This window comes from Cibotium barometz, chromosome 17 (assembly GCF_041138505.1).
Source record: "Cibotium barometz isolate CiBa-2024 chromosome 17, ASM4113850v1, whole genome shotgun sequence".
Lineage (NCBI taxonomy): Eukaryota > Viridiplantae > Streptophyta > Polypodiopsida > Cyatheales > Cibotiaceae > Cibotium > Cibotium barometz.
Genome location: NC_141062.1, coordinates 13,951,830 through 13,972,566, shown reverse-complemented (window position 1 = coordinate 13,972,566; position 20,737 = coordinate 13,951,830). Strand labels below are relative to the sequence as shown.

Genomic DNA, 20,737 nt, shown 5'->3' with positions numbered 1-20,737 from the left:
AAAAACCAATGCTAGCATACTAAGAACAAAAACATGAGTCGAGCCCTTAAAATCCAAGATTGAAAGTGTCCTCCCATCACCAAAAACCAAATCATGAATGTGGCATTCCATCCTCATCCACTACATAAATAAGTGCACACATCATGAGTATACAAAATCTATATGAATGCATTATCATTTATTTAAAGGTATCTTTTGATGGGTCCACACATCTTCAAAACCTCCCAAATACAAGCTTGCTTTTCTACAGAAGAAGGAAAAATGGTTTTAAAAAAAACCACAACAATGTCAATAAAGTTAAAATTCATGGTGCCTAGTATGAACTACATCTTTATAGCCCAAGAAAGCTCCATATCACCACATAAATACGTTGCTAAAGACCAACCATCCATGTGGCCTTAAAAGTGCCCCATCTCTCTGACTTCATCCACACTTTTTGGATTCTTTTAGACTGCCCTTTTTAAAATGACCATATATATCCACCTTAAAATTATGTAGCAACCAAATAATAATCATCAAGAGCATGCTCTAAGATTATGCTCGAAGAAGCTCTAGCTTGAACAAACATTTAAAAAAACCCCAAAAAAAGTTATGGGGTTTTTGTTTTCTCTTGGCCAAGCATAACTTGGTCCTTCGAAGCACTAAACCATTAAAAAACAAAAGCCGGCTTGGTAGATAGAAAAATGACCTCAAAAATTACTAAGGTTGCCAGTCCTAAGAAGATAACTAGGGCATATTTTCAAACAAAAAAACCCCAGAAACAGGCCGCACTGGCATGGCCTGTTTTTGGGTTCTTTTTTTCCTTTTGGAATATCCCAATGGGCTTCATAAGTCCCCCTTTCGGCCAAGCATTCAAAGCAGTAAAACATGAAAAAAACGTAGCTTGTAGCACTGTTAAGAGCTTGAAGGAAAGCTCAAATGAGACAGTGATGGAAGGCTAAAAAATAATAATAAAAGCTCAAATGAGATAGCTATGGAAGCTATGGGGATAAAGAAAGAAGGGTAATTATATTGAAAAAAAGAAGGGTAGGGGAGTGCTCTGCTCGACAAGCGGCCTTTGAAGGAAGTCATGGGAGGAAGGGAAGATGTGTTGAAATTTGAGCATAATGATGAGCTACGGTGGATCATACACTAGAATCAACATGATTAACAAAGTGATTAAGAAATGATTAAGACGTAATTAGTGAATAATTAGCAAATAGATTAATGTAGGCATGGATACTCAAAAACTAGCAAATTCTCATTAGGGCTATGCCTCAATTTATAGAGTTTACATCAAGCATCAAATCCCATTGATTTCTCCATGATTCACTCCCAGAATATCTCCACCTTTTGCCTGATTCTCTCCACCTCTTCTCTTTTCCCTGATTATCTCCCAGAATAACTCCACACTCCTAAATTCTCTCATGCTACCCATTATTCTCTCCCAGTAGATTCTTCTCACCTTTTCACAGGTTCTTTCGCAATTACATCTCCTCTTTTACAACCTCTATCCAAGAGCTTGTTCCCACACACACCCTATTCACTTATATATTTCAACACCTCCCCTCAAGTGAATAATCCTAGCACACCTGGACCCTGTATCAAGTTTCCCTCTTACTTGATAGCCCGCAACCAGTGCCTCAAGTCCCTAAACTCCATAGTCCTTGACACTCTCTCTCTCAATGTGTCCAAGGCTACTATAAGTGCCCGCGACCTTGACTAAAGTGCTCACACATACATCTACCACTTGGCCTACATCATCGGTGGCTCAGAGGTGGTTTTACTTTATTGGGGCAGGTTACATTGGGTTGTGGGTTCTCTCTCTCTCTCTCTCTCAGAGATTTTCACATGGCTCCTCACTCTTTGGAGCCTCACATCTTCTCTTGTCTTCAGTCTTCTTCTCGTGGCAGCATCTCTCCACGCGTCCGTCTCTTCTTTCAGTCTTCTTGGGGCAGCTTCTCTTCTCGTGGCAGCTTCTCTTCTTGTGGCAGCTTCTCTTCTCGTGTCCATGTCTTCCTTTACATCTTCTTGGTGTGGATCCTCTTCTTGGGAAGAGATATTCTTCTTCTTTCATGGCTGGGGCCATGAGCTCGTCCGTCAGGTCATTTTGCTCCATGTGAGCAACATGTTTCAATGTTTTGCTGATAGTTCCTTTGGGCTTTTTATATTTATTTTGTATCATTATGCAATGCAAACCCAAATTTATGCGGGAGGTCTTACCTCTTGCCTTATTCTGGACAAGGGCAGTGTCTGTTCCCATTTTTACACTGATGCAATGTGCCCAATACATAATGCGTATAGCATTCATTCTCATGCACATTCCAAATGCAACTCTGGCTATGAATAATCTTGAATTTGAGTGAGATTTACAGGCATTAACCAAGGGTTAAATGTAAAATGATGATTTTCACAATTTTATCAGCACAATTTTCCCAAAAATTACATTAAATCAAGGGTAACCAATTTGTACGGGATGGTTGGAGTATCAAACCAACTCCGATTTGCAATCTGAAGTTATAGGGATCTGTATCAGATACCTAATGGTTAATTTGAACCCTCAATTGCACCAAAATACAGTGATTAACACTGATTAATCACTAATTAGCAAATTAATGCTCTGTTTTGTGTGCAGAAAACAGAGTATGCAGGGAGCCCAGATCTAGTGCCTTCCACTTCAAATGAGCTCAAATGCTTTCAAAGGCATCAATAGCAATGAGTCTAGTAGAGGATTAAGCCAAGAAACACAAGATTTGACCAAATAATGAAAGCTTAATCTCTGTTTTACCAAAGTCACCTGCAGATTTGATGAAGAGCTTGGATCTCACTGTAGACTTGATGAAACTCAATTCTGTCTTCACCAGCTTGTAGAGCATGCTTGATTACCCCTTGGGCTAGGAGGAATTGAAGCAGTTTGATTTGAGCAAGTAGCAATGGCAAAAATCCCTCAGAAAAACGGCGCCCTTCATTCTGCGAAAATCTGCATTTCTGCGCTGAATTGGCCCACAAGAATCGAGTTGAGTGTAGCCCTATGAGTCTACTATAAGTGCCTAAAAGGGCTTAGCCTAATGTTATGTGTGCAAAGAGAATGGAGTCCTCCACTAACTAGGGGTGAAGGGGAAGATGAAAAACTCACTAAAAATTGATTTTTTTTGCTAATTACCTACTAATCCTAATTAATTAACTAATGGGCTCATAAATCTAATTGATTCTAGGCATGGCTCTGATACCATGTTGAAATTTGACCATAATGATGAGCTACGGTGGATCATACACTAGAATCAACATGATTAACAAAGTGATTAAGAAATGATTAAGACGTAATTAGTGAATAATTAGCAAATAGATTAATGTAGGCATGGATACTCAAAAACCAGCAAATTCTCATTAGGGCTATGCCTCAATTTATAGAGTTTACATCAAGCATCAAATCCCATTAATTTCTCCATGATTCACTCCCAGAATATCTCCACCTTTTGTCTGATTCTCTCCACCTCTTCTCTTTTCCTTGATTATCTCCCAGAATAACTCCACACTCCTAATGTGGGTCGCTCCTTTCTTCCTGCGTGTTGCTCAAAGCGTCCGCGTATGTGGTGGTCTGTTTTTAAAGTTATAGGTTTAAAAATGTGTAAGGTTAAACATTCAATTCTTCATGGGAAGGTTAAAAATGTGTTAGGTGGCCAATTGGTAGCTACTCACTCTACTTCCTTCAGTGTTTAATGAGAAATAAACATTCCCAGTAAACAAATATAAAGTATCTTCAGAGCCGTCATGATCATTACCGGTGGTAACTGCTTTGATGGCACCACTACGTGTTCATAAATTAAAGAATATTTAGAGATTTTTTGTAATCAATTGTTTGTAAATAGAATGGATATTTTAATAAAAATTGTTAATTGCTATTAGTGGTACTACAAGGAGAGGATCAACCTAGTTCAAAAATCTAGGTAGAGCTTCGTTGAGTCTGTTCTGTGCCATTTTTCTCCCACTATTTGTTGGTGACTGTGAACAATATAATGAGAAAGAATATTACTGTGTATGGCTCAGTCCAAAACAAAAACTATGCCTGGCCTCTAATGAGAGATTTTTTTAGCTTAAATTATCTACAGTCTGTGATTATTTTGATCTGGTTGGACTTTCGATTGCACTGAAGCCCCTTTCTCTAAGCTGCGAGTGTTTAAAACTAGACCCCGTTCGGCTGAATATAGGTGAAATGGGTTTTGAGCTTGATGCAGACAAGTTTCAATTTTATAAGCTTTTTGTTAACAAGGATAAAAATAATACTCCAAAAGTAAATCTTTTTAGTGTGTGAGATACTATTAGGGCTCTTTCTCTCAATAGCAATTTGCATGTTGCATTACATAGTGCCATCAATATACATAGAGTGGATAAGTTACCCCTATCATATGATGGATATGTTGCTTAGGAGCTACCGCCATGTGGGAGTGCTTCTGTAATGTATGGTATGGAACGGAGGCATGATGGTCACTCATGGGTTGAGTACGTGACAAGCAGTTCTGGTTGTTTTGATGGTGTTGTTTGATTCAGTAGATGCTCAGGCCATTTACATTGTCACTAGATTGATAGGGCTGTTGGTATCCTTTGGATCACACATGGAGCTATGGAGGATGAAATGTCATCATCATAGTGGAGCGTGTGTGTGTGTGTGTGTGTAAATATATGTGTGTGCAAATATATATTTGTGTACAATATATATATATATATATATCCATTAATTTTATTTTTTTTAAAATTAATATTCTTTTAAAAATATTAATTACATTAAACGATCAAGTAAAAAATGGCCACATTATGTAAAGGTGATAGTCACCAGTCATTTGGTGTGTACTTTTGTACCTATTGTGACATTCTTTTTTGTTCTTCTGTACTTCTTTTTGTGTCTCTTTACAATGAGCTGCATGATCTCCTTCCCATCTTCTAAGATGAATCTATGTTTCACCAATGATACAGTTCTGGTGACTACAAAGTTCTTACAAGAACAAGTAGCCCCCATGTCATTCTATGGATGGCAAGCAATAGTAAATATATAATGGGTCCCAAGAGTTGTGTGTCCCTCTAGAGCCTACCTCTAATCATTAGGGGGAGGAATTCTATATACTCGAAGACTCTCTTACTCCACAATAGTTGATGCTTCGTTAACCTCAAACCCATAGCCAATAGCCATCTTAGATAGCCCACCGAGAGGACTTCCAACTCAATCAAATGTGATAGATTTATATAGCCCCTTACAACATAACAATAAAACTGATGCATCAACCTCATCCATAGTTGCAAGAGGAGAACGTAAGAGCATCTTGGAATACCTTTGGAGCATGAAGAAGGTAAACACATTCAGAAAGATTTTGTTGAATGTCAAAGAGGTTATCAAGGTCTTGGACATTCCTAGGCAATATAATGGTGATATTGCATTTGAGTTCCCACCAACCATGGGATCGCATGGACTTCATGGAGCATAAGCATGATCCCTACTAGTGGTCAAAGCCACAAACCTCCAACATTGCCTTCCCTAGAGTGTGTTGGAGAAGCCATTTCCTAGGTAGTTTGAAATGTGTGAATGAGCTTTTCTTGCACCTTAAGAAACATAGGGTCTCAAACACATCACATTTTAGTGGGAGCATGCTAAAGGCACTAACCTAATAGGGAGTACCAAGGACAAAAAGCCCCCAAAAAAAAGGTAATGATGAAGGAGATCTACTTTTTAAGGAAGACCACCCCTTTTTTCGAATGCCAATAACACTTTTAAGGAGATCTAGTTTTTAAGTAAGACCACCCCTTTTTTAGAATGCCAATAACACTTTTAAGCTTACTACTTCATTTCTTAAAAGTGGCCCTAATACATGTGGACATATGCTTTATCTTTAATGTTAAGGTTGAAGTCTGAACTCTACTCTTATATGCAATTTAATTAAGGTATGATAAGAACTAAAGTAGGAAGTAAAGCCCAAAAATAGATAATGAGGAAGGGAGGTCACTTTTTGAGGAAGATCATCCCTTTTTAGAATGCCAATAACATAGTCAAACTCTAATCTTACATGTAATTTAATAAAGGGTATAATAAGGTTATAACTTTTTGAGGAAGACCACTTTGCTTTTTAGAATGCCAATAACACCTTTTGAGGAAGACCATCCCTTTTTAGAATTCCACTAACACAATTTAAGCTCTAATCTTATATGCAATTTAACAAATGTATAATAAGGTTATAACTCTGATATCTTTAATGAAGCTACCAACAAACACACACAAACACACCACACCTTCTAAGGCCTCAATCCACTACTCTTCCTTTTATCATCGAGTTCTTGGCACATCACCTAAAAATAACGATCTCATGAGATTTGACATAGCATGCAAAACATGGCCCAATAGAATGAACATGGAAATGAGACATGGCTCTGTTTGACATAGATATAGATTATGGATTATAAGTATACTTGGTGACACTTATTCATGTCCATGTGTGTGTGTGTGTGTGTGAGGAAATGTACTATTGTTATGAACAAAAGTGGTGAAAGCTTGTGTATTATCTTTGATCAAGTTCTTTTGGCTACTCTCACTAGAAAATCTTTTTCTTTATTTTTAAATGCACCCTTGATGTAGTCATTTGTACTTTAGGATGTTGGCAAATGTTTTTTCATGGAATTTCCACTTGGGGAACATTTAGTCCTTTCAAATATCTTTCTCTAATCTCAAATGAAATATTGAAGGGTGATGGCATCATTTGTACTTTAGGATGTTGGCAAAGTTATTTTCATGGAATTTCCAACAACACTCTCTTTGTACTTTAGGATGTCGGTAAAGTTTTTTTTTTCAACATCACTCTCATAGTACATACTTGAATCTTGAATTGTGTCTTTTCAAATCTTCTTTTTTAAAAATTTCAAACGCTTTCCCTTGAATCTTGATCGTTTGTACTTCATGATGTTGGCAAAGCTTTTTTCATTCCAACAATAGTGTTCATAATACTTACTTGAATTTTGAATTGTGTATGTAAAGCTTCTTCATGTGACCAGGACAAATATTTCTTAGTATGAGGAAGTAAAGGACCATAAACACTAAAAATTAAGATTTTCATTGATTATTAAATTATAAAATTCTTCATCACCCACCAATAGTGTATTTTTATGGTGTGTCCATTTAGCCCAATTCATCCAACTATGTAAGGGGAGTTTAGACATGTACGCGGACAAGCCCTCCTAAATTCTCACTTACGTGCTGCGGCGGTCTCATGAACTCCTTGTTGTCGAGGGACCTTTCACAAGATCCAAACACTTTTTGGTTATAATTTTGAAGTGGGCGTATCATTTCAGAATTGCTATTGGAGTAGTGGTCAGAGCTTTTGGAGGGAAGTCTTGGGTTTGAATCCTAGTGGCCCCATGGCCTTTTCTTTTTGTGATGTGTTCGCCTAGTGACCAACCCTTCCATGATGAACGAGATTTCTCCAAATTTTCCATCGGTGGTGAGTCTAAAAGTCGAGCATCCATGGATCGTGTGAAGACAAGCATCTACGAACAAGCTATTTCAACCAATAAAGTCTCTTGTTCTGCTTTGCCTTGTGAGCCATTTGTGGAAGGGCCGTAATGTAGGATATTGGAATCCCTATGGGCCATGATAGCCTAGGTAGGAAGGGCCTACCTAGATAGTGTAGTCACTACTAACTAGTGAAGATGATAGGTTTGTACAATGGAGACATATATATATATATATATTTCTCGGGAGTTATATATATATATATATATATATAGCATTGGATAGTCTGGATTGGTTTAAGAATAATTTAATACCCCTTTAGAAGGTGGAATAATCCATCGGCTCACACAAGCTGCCCTAGGCGTGTAGCATCGAACCCGAGCCCCCATAATGAGACTTGACCATTCTACCAACTCGAGTACACGCTCATCGGGTTTTTAAGAGAGTGCAACACCTTCCATAATTCCATTATATAGAAAAAAGTGAAAAGAACAGTCAATATGAATCCGGCGGGCGCCCACTCCTGAGTCCTTATCCAAGTTTATTGGGCGCCCAAATTCTGCTGCAAATTGTGCTTCGTTTCATGCGTGCACGTGATTGACTGCATGGGGTGTTTAATACACATCTTGTCTTTTTGCGCATGTCACACCCCCTCTTGCTTCTGAAATCCCAAATTTCGAAAACAACAGGATACCAGATTGTCATGCTGTGGCACAGTTGTCCTTATGCTTCATCACAGCTTCACAAGTGCAAAGCTTGTTTGTGATTGAGCTATAGCCTATCAACCTCCTGCTGCATGAGCTAGCGCTGTTATTAGCTGTTTTTAGTATATCACAACTCCATAGAGCTCAATTCGGATGAGCTTGGCTTTGCTTTGCTAGGATGATGGGTCAAGAGCTTTCTTTGCAAGCTGCAACATCCCATAAAAACCCTACCTTGTAGAAATTTCTTCTTCGTGCTAATTGCGCAGCCCAGTTCTGTATATTGTACTGTTTGTTAGCATGATGGGTTATTCGAGTCTTTTTTACCTCAACAAGCTATCACGAGCCGTAATCTGATGGCAACAGTTCTGTTAAAATTGATGGGTTTTCTTCAGAAGTAAGCTTGCAAGAGATTCCATCACCAGATCCCGTTCTGATGAGCTAAGGTGATGGGTTTTCTTCATAAGCTGCAATAACTCCTTTGTTGGACGATCGAAGTCATTCCTGGATATGGGGTTTTTCTTAACCCATCTTGCTAAGCTTGGTGGGCGATCAGTCCTATCACCAGATCTCAGTTTTGATGTGATAGGTACCTTATTTTGATCTAGAAAATGATGGGTTCTCTTTATTAGCAGCAGTAAGCGCAGTTTGTTGGGTGGTGATCAAAGGTGATGAGTTTTCTGCAATAACCCCAGTGCAAGGCTTTGTTGGGCGATCAAATATGGGCAGTAGGGATTCCAATCACATACCATGGCGGGAGATGTACAGGAGTGCAGCTTCTATACCTCAACACCCCCCTCACCGCAGGACAAGATCTCTCAGCCAGGACCATTTCTTCCCGCCCGACCACTCGTTTTCTCTGCACAGATTGCAGCATGTCACCTACCACAGTGAAGAAGAAGCACCCAAATCCCGCTCTTTCTCCTATCTCAGAGACCCTCCATCCAGATCAGATAAAAATGCAGTAGCTGCCACTACTGTCTCTCTTCCAAAAAGCCATAAAGGTAAATCCAAATCAGAAGAAAAATCTTATCCTCGGCCAAACAAGGCCAACAAGTATAGTGATGCCCAATCTTCTACAGTGGAGGATCCTGATGAGGATAAGGGCACCTGGACATTGGATCCGGGGAACTTTCAGCTAGCTATGTACGTGGCTATGGCTCATGGTATCCTCTGTGCCCTCATTTTACTCCTGTATGGTGTGTGGATGCTTTTAGATGACTACCGGAAGCCGATCCAATGGGCAATTCTATGTTCCATGCCATTGAGAGAGATTCAGAGGGTTTTGCTGGAGTTTTGGGAGAAGCCCCTCAAGCAAGGGATACTGCAGACCATGTGGGCGATACCTACTGCGCTGTTCAAAGCTTTGATCGGGACCATGATGGATGCAAGGATCAGCCTCAATTATCTACAAGGGCGCAGCCCTGTCAAGCAGAGAAGAAAAGTAGGATTTTCAACTCTCATGCAATGGCTTGTCTCCTTTGCCTTCTTCACTCTAGGTTATGAGTTCTTGGGGCCTGCTTTCCTTGTTACTACAGCCTTTGTGGGCATGCTTGTATATGCAGCAGGCACCAGCCTTGGTGTTATTGCACCCCATTCTGAGCACCTTGATGTGCAAGTGACATGGGCTATGCTATCTGCCAAACACAGTAAGCTGGGAGAAGGATCTAGAATGAGGACCTTCCGCCCCATTGCACGATTCTTTGAGCTTGTCAACACCCGACTCACCAGTAGTTTTCTTGGAAGCTTGCACTTTGTCATAGCTGTGTTGCTTATCTCGATGATGATCGTTGGGTCTGTAGCTGGCCTGATTCTTTTCTCCTACAAGGTTGGAGTGGAAGGAAAGGATGCAGTGGTTGCCCTCAAAGCTCATATTCAAAGAAGTAACTATGCAGAGCGTGTTGGTTTGAAGCAGTGGATTGAGGAAAATAAGGTTCCAGATGTCATAGAAACATATGCAGGCAGAGCTTACGACACCGTATCAGATCAGATAGATGGCTTTGCTGCACAGTACAACTTGACTGACTTGGTCAAGGCAGGGAAGAAGTATATACATAGGCTCGCAAGGCGGCAAGAGACTGGCGAGAATGTCTCCGAGCTCTCTTTTCAAGTAGGGCCTCCCCCTTTGCTCCTGGAGAAATTGCAGAATGTAAGGTCCAAGTTTAGTGATTATGATTTCAAGGGTGTTTATTATGAGCTTGAGCAAGCAGGACTGGTCCTATTGGAGCACTTGCACATCTCAAAAGAGGATCTCATAGATAAAAGTAAGCAGTTGGGAAAAAGGTGGCTGGACATTGGAAAGCAGGTGGCGGCAAGCAGTTCAACCGTGCTAGTGGGTAGCATATACTTGTTGGTTTCTATTGGATTTTCAATTGCATCTGGAGCAGCTGGAGTTGTTCATTTCTTGATGCAGGCTTTAGTTTTCTTCTCTGTTCTTTATTACCTCATTATATCAGAGACAGGTGGGGTTATGAATCAGGTGCTGTGCATTGTGCCACTTTCTGAATCGACAAGGAGTCGATGTGCCACTGTTCTTGAGGATACTGTAAGTAATGTCCTTCTGTCTACAGCCAAGGCAGCACTTTTTCAGGCTTCTTTCACTTGGCTTTTATTTCGGTTCTTCAACATCCACTTCTTGTACATGTCAACCCTTCTAGCCCTTCTCAGTGCCCTATTGTCACTACCATGCTGGTTCCAAGTATCTTCCCTTCTTGGGGGGGTTCAACTGGTAGTAGAAGGAAGATATGTACAGTCAGTTCTTCTCATGGTTGTGCACATGGGGGTGGTTCATTATGCAGTATCAAAAATCCACAGGGGCAGTCCTCACCACTTCACAGGGCTCAGCCTTGCTGTGGGGGTGGTGATCTTCTGGCATTCACCAGAGGTAAGTTCTCAGATACTCAGTGCTATGTTTATATCTGTACACTTTGATATTTTGCATCTCATTGTCTTACAGTTGCTTTTTAATAGAGAGCATAAAGTCTGCAGATGAGGCTGTCCAAAGTAGAGTGTAAGCCTGTAAGAACCATGTCCTATAAGACTGCCAGGCTTGGAATAGAGGAACACAAGGAATCCAGGATTAGAATCATTGCCCAAGTTTAGAGCCCCTGAGGCTCACCCCCAAGCTGGATGCTAGAGGCATGTAGAGACATAGCTCACATGCACAGTAATCCTTGGCGTCCTAAACCACTAAGGCACATCCCTCAGGTGTCGTTGCATGGAGTCGTCCTTGCTAGGCCACTAGTCTAGGATTGGAATGATCAATCCCCTGAACTGGCCCTATTAACTAACTTATATAGCCTAACCAAGAGCTATAATTAGCCTATTGCCTCTTGTCACATGTAGACCTCCCCTGAAGATGCCCTATCCCAATGCTCAAACTGGTTTAAGCTACTTCCACACCACCAAATTGGGTTTTTCCTCGAGGTAAGCTTTTCACCCTGAGACAAAGATCAAAATAAGCTTCCTTGTGTCACGGGTTATTGGTATTCCAACATCACATGGAGATACCCAAGACAAAACAAGTTATTAGAACTCAAGCCCTAGTATTAGAGAGATTCTATCAACCGGTTCACAGTCCCAAAGGATGCAACATCTGATTGAAACCCTTTTTATCCATACTTGAGATTGCGTAAGACCCTTCTCATTCACCAAGGATTTGCTAAGGCAGATCTTAAAGTTCAAAACAAATTCATTGGCTAAGTATCAATTTAGCTTAGCAATCAGTCCAAACCTGGTGCGAAGTGCTCTGCATAGCACCAAGATTGCTAGGTGTCTAGCTTACTGTCCTCTTAACTATATGAGGATGTGTACTGTCATGTGTGTGCATCACATCTGCGAGTTCCACATGGACATGGATCTCAGCATCAGCCATCTCTTAGGCAAGGTAAGGGGCAGAATATGGTCCAATTTGGGTAGTTTTGGCAGCCCAATAGGCGCCGAAAGGTGCCCAAGTCATGGCCCAATTGGTTGGAACTTGGAACACAAGTTGGGCACAATACGAACAAATTTTTTGGGGGGATTTTTGATGATGTTTTGGGACATGAAAATGGATAGCTGACCTGAAAACGACTTGCCATTCTATCCCTACATAAAGGAGGTAAAAAGGTTATTGTAGGACATATATCTCAAGCATCTCTCAGGTGTTGGCAGTTATTGTAGGACATATATCTCAAGCATCTCTCAGGTGTTGGCAAGAACCGCCCACACAGAGGCAGCCCGAGGCAGCTCTAGGCACAAACACAAGCATGTGGAATCAGTAAGACTCTTTTGTATGCACATTAGGTTAGCATGCATGAACTGGATTGGTATATACACTACATTAGGGTTACACCTCCTGTCCTCACCTCAGTGTGTTTGCTAAACATCATTAATCCACTTTCTTAGTGTCAATCAAGTTCATGCTTCTGCAATGCATGTCACAATGGTATCAGAGCTAGGGAAATCCTTAGCTATAGGTTTTTGCATGTTGAATTAGGGTTTGCAAGCCATAATTAAGGTTTTCTTGTTTTGCATTACTTCAGCCCTTGCAGTAGTGTTTTTAGCCCTATAGTCAATGTGCAAAGTTGAAAAACTGAATTAGGGTTTGCAATTCTTAGGGTTTCAGGCCGTTTTTGCATGTAAATTATGACTTGCAAAAGTCTTAGCCTAGGTCTAATCTAGGTAGGAAATGGATTCTTTCTCTAATCTAGGTAGGAAATGTATTCTTTCCGATACTCCCTTGACAAGAACCTCACCTCGATGGAGAGACTCCAAGACATGAAGGAGAGGCATCTAGAAAGCAAACAAGGTAGCAAAATGAAAATTCACATCCACAATTGGCAGTTTTTAAGACCTCACGAAATAATTGTATTACATAGGGGGGAAATACACAAAGAATCTTAAGTATCAAAACTAGTTCTCAATGAGAGTTGCCAGATAATGTGGAATGTGACAACTGAGGTCACCTTTACATGAAATCGGAACTGAGGTCACCTTTACAGGAAATCGACCTTGTCAAGCTATTCGACTTGAGCAATAATATGTGGATCCTTCATTGAACTCGAAATAGTGAGGACCTGATACTTTTTCAAAGTCATCTACTTGTACCGGTTCCTTAGCTTCGGAATCTACCATGTCCAACCCCATGGGGTTTTGGACCAGGCTTTCCCAATCAGTGTCCTGCAAAATAGTAGGTGGAGGGTAGGGTGGACTCTCATCCAGGTGGCTTCACAAATTCCAAATTGATATTGGCCCTTGATTTCATGAAAATAGCTTGTCGACTTTGGGATGAAAAAGGAAGACAATTCTTTGTATCGTCATACCCGCTTCTGGTCTCTGTATCATTGTCGAGATTTCACTCCTCCCTATGGCTTAAAAGTGCTGATTTTTTCTTGGGGGTTAACAAATGTCTCAAACAATCAGCACGAGCAGAAGTAGTTCTCTCCAATGGGCGAAAGTTCTATCCTTGCAAGACCCCACGAGTTTGCGGAAGGGAAAAGCATGTTCAACAGATGACGAAGACTTGTTAGATTGGAGAAGACCAATCATTGATGGGGAAGTGGAATTGGGCTGTTATATATGCATGAACAAAAAAAGCGCCATTCCCCCGCACCCCCCCCCCCCCCCTTCCTTTCTCCTTTTCCTGTACTGATGCTTTCTTTAACACATTTTTAAATGATAAGGCACATGTTTTCCTTAAAGCATGCGCGTGCATGCACGCACGCACACACACACACACACACACACACACACACACACACACAAGGAAAGCAAGGTGCATTAAGTTTTTTGTTTGGCTCACCACACAATTTCAATGGTACTCAATGAATGTAGGCTTTAGAAGCCACGAGACTATGCAACTTTAAGCTCATCGGGGCATGAATACCATGCTAGTGAAGTTTGAGCGGCATTTCTATTGGCGGAGGATGTTCAAGGATGTGTTCACTTATGTGGCACACTATCCAGTTTGCCAAAAAGTCAAGGCATCTCTTGGCAAACATGCAGGTTTGTTACTACTTCTGCCTATTTCGAACGGACCGTTCCACAACTGTAATATGCGGAAGGCTTCAGAGAAAGATCGGTAACTTCAAAACTCAGAATTCAGCACTCTTTTCGCGACGGAAATTAACGCACAAACTTGAAAGGAGAAGTGCAGAAAATAGAGAGAGAGAGAGAGAGAACCTAGACGGGAAAAGAATCTCCAATCGTGCTCGCTGAAGCTCCCGCCCCCCTCCTTTCTCGCGCTACCTGCACACCTGTGCCCCCCGCCTTCCTGCCTGCTCTTTCCTCGTGCCCCCCTCATTCCTCGCGCCTCCCCTTGTCCCCCCCGCTTGCCTTCGCTATTGCGCCCCCCTCCCTCGCTGCACTGCCCGCCGCCCCTCCTATTGCCCCCCCCCCCCGCCTGCCTTCGCTTCTACGCCCCCCTCCCTCGCTGCATTGCCCGCCGCCCCTCCTCGCCTTCGCGCCCCCCCCCCTCTTTCGCGCCCACCTCCACTCTGCAGCGCCCCATGCCCCCCCTCCTCCGCCAGCTCTTTCTCCACCCCTCCCCTCTTGCGCGCAGCTCCCGCCCCCCCCCCCTAGGTTTTCTCCTTCGCCGCTTCACTCCCCCCTTCCTTTTTCTTGCTGACTTCCGCCCCTAGGGGGGTTTTTTCCTTTTTCTCCGGCCTTTGTCTTCCGCCTCTCTGTGTGCAGCTCGGTTCTTGCAGGATCTCCGCTTTCGCCTCGCCTTCGCCATAGCTTCAGACTCTGATGGAGGCTCCTCCCGCCCTGCCTCAGAGGGACTCATCCGCAGCCCCTTCGCCCGCCCCTGAGGACACCCCCATCAGGCTTTCTCTTTCGCCAGAAGAGGAAGCGAGCCTCACCGCAGAGGTGGAACGGCTCCAGGCTCATTCCACCATCTGCCGTATAGTCGGCACTCGCCCCAGCAGAGGGGAGATCCGGGATCTCCAGGCCCGCCTTCTTGCAGATGTGGGCAAGATCCTGGACGTACAGCTACTGGGCCGTGGACATTACCAGGTCGAGTTCGAGACCGCCCAGAGTGTGGCCAAGGTCCTTGCCATGAGTCCCCTTGACATCAGGGGTGCTCGGGCTTTCTTCAGACCTTGGCAGCATGGCTTTGACCCAGCAGCGGCTGAGCAGGGAAAGCGCCTTTTTCATGTTACAGTTTGCTTCCCTGGACTCCGCCGGGAGTATCTTCCGCTCCTCTCTAGGCTAGGAGCATTGGTGGGCTCGGTACTAGAGACTGGCCCCATAGCAGCTTCAGTGGTGGCCAGAGCAGCTGGCCTACCTTCGGTCAGAGTTTTGGTGTCTGACATCTCCTCCCTTCCTAAGGTCATTCACCTACCTAGGATAGGGGGGGGATGGATTGATCAGAGAGTGGAGTTATCGGGGCTCCCGAACCAGTGCTTCATTTGCAGGCAGCTCGGTCATCTGGCCAAGGCCTGCCCTCGCAGGAGACCCCGACCCTCACCACAGCAGCAAGCCCCTGATGGCCCGCCCACAGATGCGGCTCGGCAGGCTACCTCCGGGACACCTGCTCAGGCCACAGAGACCTCGGAGTGGCAGCGTGGACAGGGGCGCCGCCGAGGGAGACAGCCGCAGCAGCACGCTCAGAGACCGCTGCAGTAGCAGCCACAGTCTCAGCTTCACTGGGTTCCCGTGAGGAACAGCTTTGCTCCCCTCCATGAGGAGAGACCCCTACGGCGACGACTGAGGACCAGGAGATGCCAGCACCCCCTCCTTCACCCCCCCCACCCCCGTCCCCTCCCACCGCCTCACTTCCACCTTCGCCTCCTCCCGTCCCCGCTCCGGTTTCAGCAGCGGCTCCCTCTCCACCCCCCTCGCCCCCCCCCTCCTCCCCCCCCGCCCGCCTCACCTTCCCGGGAGGCCCAGGCAGTCCCCTGGCGTTCACCTGCAGTCCGGAGGGCGCTGAGCACCGACCTCGCTCGAGCACCACAGAGGAGACCTACCATGCCGATTCGGGCTTAACGGATATCATCTATCCGCAGTCGGCTGAGTCGCCTCGGCATTAGACAGCGCTCGGAGGCTTTTGATTACGCCTTCACACGGCTTTTTGGAGCAGAGGGCCCCCATGAGCCAGCACCCATCCGAGTTCATGTAGTGATACCTCCGGCCCGCGGGGAGGAGGCACTTGATTCAGCGGTGGCCTTCTCGTTCCCTCTATGTGGCCCTTGCGACCGGGAGTGGACTCTAGAGCTCGCTCTTAGCACTTTGAAGACTCAGGCAGTTGAGTTTTCTCATCATGTGAGCGATCTGGAGGTGACAGATGTGATAGGCCGACTATGGGAGTTGGCTCATTTTTTCTTGGATCTCGGGAGTGTGGATGCCTCAGGGATTCGTCATTTGGTCGTTCGCATAGTGGCAGACTTAGCACGCGACCCTGGATATGTATGTATACACGAGGTTGCTCTGTCAGAGCGGGAGGCAGTCGCCATGGGCCACAGCCAACCACTGGCGCCTGATCCGTGATTCTTGCAGTACACCGGGTGGGCAGATTCGCAGTCGCTCGGATGGGGACTACTCTCCATCCAAGCCGCTTGCGAAGGCCCGTCGTACGGCTGAGACAGCATCCACCTCAACAGGTCATCCATGAGGATCATCTCATGGAATGTACAGGGCCTTGGCGGAGCACATTTTATACGCTATCGTGGTTGCTTGAGACAGGAGCTTCAGAGATGCCTGGTTGGTGGCAGCGTTGATATTTTGATGATGCAGGAGCACCACTTGGGTGAGAGCAGGATCCGGAGATACGGTTCGGTGATGCGTGGTAGATGGGACACCTTTTGGTCTGCAGGGTTTGGTCCTTTGGGTGGACAGGGAGGAGTATGCATGGTCATTGCAGATGTATGGCGACAGGCCATTGTGGATCGAGGGATCATTGTGCCTGGTAGAGCACAGTATGTCATTCTGAGGATGCATGATGAGCTATTGGGCGTGCTCAACGTCTATGCGCCCAACCATGCTAGTGCCAGAGCAGAGTTCTGGACCCAGGTTTCGGATGCATTGCCAGAGGCCGCACATTGGTGTGTCGGGGGAGACTTCAATATGCTTGAGGACCCGGCTGATAGGGTGGGAGGCAGTCATGTTACAGCGCACGGCACGGAGCTTGCAACTTGGGACCGGTTTTGCATGTCACTGAGGATCACTGATGCATGGCAGCATGGGGCCTTCTCCCGCTCTCAGGACAGTCTTAGTTTCTCTCGGTCAGATCGCTGGCAGGGAAGGACTAATCTATCACGGACTGATCGCTTTTATGTGGGCGACTGGTTAGGGGAGCGAGGGGGCTCCGTCGGCATTCTCGCTGGCACCTCATTTTCAGATCATTCGCCAGTTATCTTGACATTGGACGAGAGGACACGGGAGCCCAGCTTGCAGTTGAGGATCCCAGAGAGGGTACTTATAGATCCTAGTCTCGCTGAGGACATTGAGAGGATCTGGCATGATAGTCAGTGCTCTGACCAGGATGCAGCAGGCCAGTGTGCCCAGGGACTCATCGAGCTTAGCTCTTTTTTGCACGCTGCAGCTTTGACACGGCTGGGAGAGATTCGCGAGCGGGAGCATCGGCTGAGACGCAGCCTTGCTTCGCTACAGCGCCTTCAGGAGCAGCAGCCTGCATGTGAGTGGGTGGCGTCACAGCTGAGCCAGGCAGGCAGAGGAGCAGAGACATGAGTTTTACTATCGTCGTCAGGCCTCTCAGTGGACGCAGCTTGGTGATAGAGTGACTGGGGAGTTTTTTGAGATCACTGGACTCCGCCATGCTCGAGCAGGAGTCCGTCAGCTTGGTAGACCGGATGGATCGGTAGCTACTGAGCCCGGGGAGATTAGAGCCATTGCCACTGCATTCTATAGAGACCTGCTTTCAGCGGAGCCAGCCACTGAGGATCGAGATGCTTGCAGACAGACTGTGTGGGCCCATGTGCAGAGGAGGGTCACAGATCGTATGCGTACAGTTCTTGGTGTGCCTCTTTCAGAGATTGAGCTTGCCAAGGCCTTGAGGGTCCTGCCGCGACGTAGTTGCCCAGGGGAGGACGGACTGACGCCGGCCTTTTTTATGCGCTATTGGGATCTTTTGGGGCTAGGCCTCCGCAGGGGCTTTCAGTATGTTTTGGACACTGGGGTGATTGCACAAAGCTTTTCAGAGGGCTTGATCTTTCTTATCCCCAAGGGGGAGGGAGTATCAGATGATATTCGGCATTGGAGGCCTATTACGATCCTAAATACTGTCTACAAGGTCTTAGCAAAGGCCTTGAGTTTGAGGATCCAGCCCTTCCTGGGGGAGTTGATTCATGCTACCCAGACAGGATTCGTCAAGGAGCGCAGTATCCTTGACAACATCTTTACTTTCTGGGAGGCGACGGCCCGAGCTAGATTTCACGGCGAGGACTTGGTCGTGATGCTGCTCGATTTTGAGAAGGCATACGATAGAGTTGATTGGGGTTTCTTAGAGGGCACTATGCTTCGCCTGGGCTTTGAGCCAGGATGGATCGGAGGGGTGGCGGCTCTGTATTCCACAGCTCGTAGCCAGGTGTTGATTGCAGGAGGACGAGGGCTGAGTTTTGAGCTGACCAGATCAGTCCGTCAGGGGTGTCCCCTCGCTCCTTTTCTTTTTCTCTTCTTTGCGGAGGCTATGAGCATGTATTTGACGGCAGAGGAGGTTGGTTTGAGAGGACTGCAGCTCCCAGTCCGGGGGGAGGACCTGCTCGATGCTGAGTTTGTAGACGACACGGGCTTATTTTTGCATGGCCGAGAGGCCAATCTTCTTCGGGCAGAGCAGTCGCTCCAGGTTTTTAGTGCAGCTTTGGGAGCATTGATCAATTGACGCAAGACAGTGGCCTTTTGGATCAGTAGTGCTCCCACTCCGGCATGGAGCCTGGACCCCGGTTTTCGATGGATTCCTCCTGGCACAGCAGTGCGGTATTTGGGATGCCAGATTGGACTAGATTTGTCACCTGAGCAGCAGATTGCCCCGCTTCTTCTGAGCATTCGGAAGAAGCTTTTTATTGGAGTACAGCTCGACTATCCTTGGCTGGGAGGGTGGTGGTGGCAAATCAGGTGCTGTTAGCAACCATGTGGTACATTACGTCTTGCTGGATATTCTCGAGCTCTTGCATCAGCCAGGTACAGAGGTTGATCAGGAACTTTCTTTGGTCTGGGCGGGACGGTCAGCCAGCCCGGGCAAAGGTTGCATGGGCAGTTATTACACTTCCACTGGCTCAGGGAGGCTTGGGCATTATAGATCCAGTCGACCAGAGTAGAGCCCTATTGGGGAAGCTTATTGTTCGGGGGCTGCTTCCAGGCGCTGAGCCTTGGAAAGAGCTTCTTTTGCAGCGGCTGCAGGCTCGGGCTCCCCTAGCAGGGGGCACTTGGGCACCAGAGATTCGCTGGATCTTCATAGAGATGAGGAGGACAGGCCTCAGTAGAGGATGGGAGGACAGATTTGCTTTGAGCATCCTGAGAGCTTGGGAGCTGCTGAGAACGGGGCTCTCTCAGCGACCTCCTTCTTGTGTTGAGGAGCGGGCCAGACAGCCGCTCATCAAGCGCCCAGTGGTTCGCACAGAGCAGGGTCATATGCTAGGTTCTCGGCCTCGTCTAGCTTGGGGACCTTTAGCGGCAGGCCCAGCACATAGCTTTGGAGACTGGCAGGCCTTCTGCAGTCTCCCAGAGAAGATCCAGGTGGAGAGGCTGAGTCACTTCAGAGAGGGGTTGATTATGAGGGATGATATTCAGGAGGCACTCACAGAGGAGTGGTTCACGCCTTTCGAGCCAGTGGCCCCACGGTGGATGGGAGCCTTTACACAGTTGGAGATCCTGATTGCTGTCAGAGCTTGCACTGAGGATGGCAGATGCCTCTACCTTTGAGATTCAGGATGAGGGCAGACTTTAGAGAGTGGAGGTGGAGTCGCCTTTGGTTGCAGAGTGCACCTTTCAGAGGATACGGGTAGTGGCCGCCGCTTCTCGGAAGTGGCATATTGACCCGAGAAGCGGCATATTGACCCCGACCTTCCAGATGTGCTCCCGGATTGGCGCATATGGGCATATGCAGTGCGCCCCTTGGCCCGGCTACAGTGGGACCGTGGGGAGTACAAGTGGCATGATCCTTATGCATCCCTTGAGGCCACATAGATCACCTTTTTCCAGTATACAGTTCGGCTGGGGCAGCATATTTTGATGGCGAGGAGGATGGTCTCTCCAGCTGCAGCGGGGCATTGGCGGCTACAGGGACTCTCACAGGAGTTCCCAGAGGATTTTTGGGCTCGGCTCTGGGCTAGTCGACAGGCCCGTAGGATCTGGACTTTCCAGTGGGTGGCTGGTCGCCCACAGGGGCTCAGCAGTTGGCACCTGGCTTGTTTATAGCGGTCTTTCGGCGGCCTGCGTCCGATGCGGCCACCCTATGGAGACACAGAGACATTGCCTTTGGGATTGCCCTCAGGCGCAGCAGATTTGGCTGCGGATGCTGCGTATTCTGGCCCCCCTCTCTCCAGAGGGTATGTTTACGTGGGGTGCTGCTGCTTGGTAGACTTCGTCAGGGCCTGCTATGGGCTATGAGATGGAGCAGGACAGTCAGGCC

The 20,737-nt window shown here is 46.1% G+C and overlaps 1 protein-coding gene across 1 annotated transcript in view; it reads left to right on the top strand.

The window, feature by feature from the left end:
* Positions 1-8,252: 8,252 nt before the first annotated feature.
* Positions 8,253-20,737, top strand: part of LOC147629709 (uncharacterized) — a 35,384-nt gene continuing 22,899 nt past the window's right edge. The window contains exon 1 of the mRNA XM_086811254.1: positions 8,253-11,053. Within this exon, the coding sequence (XP_086667380.1) occupies positions 8,891-11,053 (2,163 nt within the window). The 5' untranslated portion in view covers positions 8,253-8,890. The remainder of the gene's footprint in view (positions 11,054-20,737) is intronic.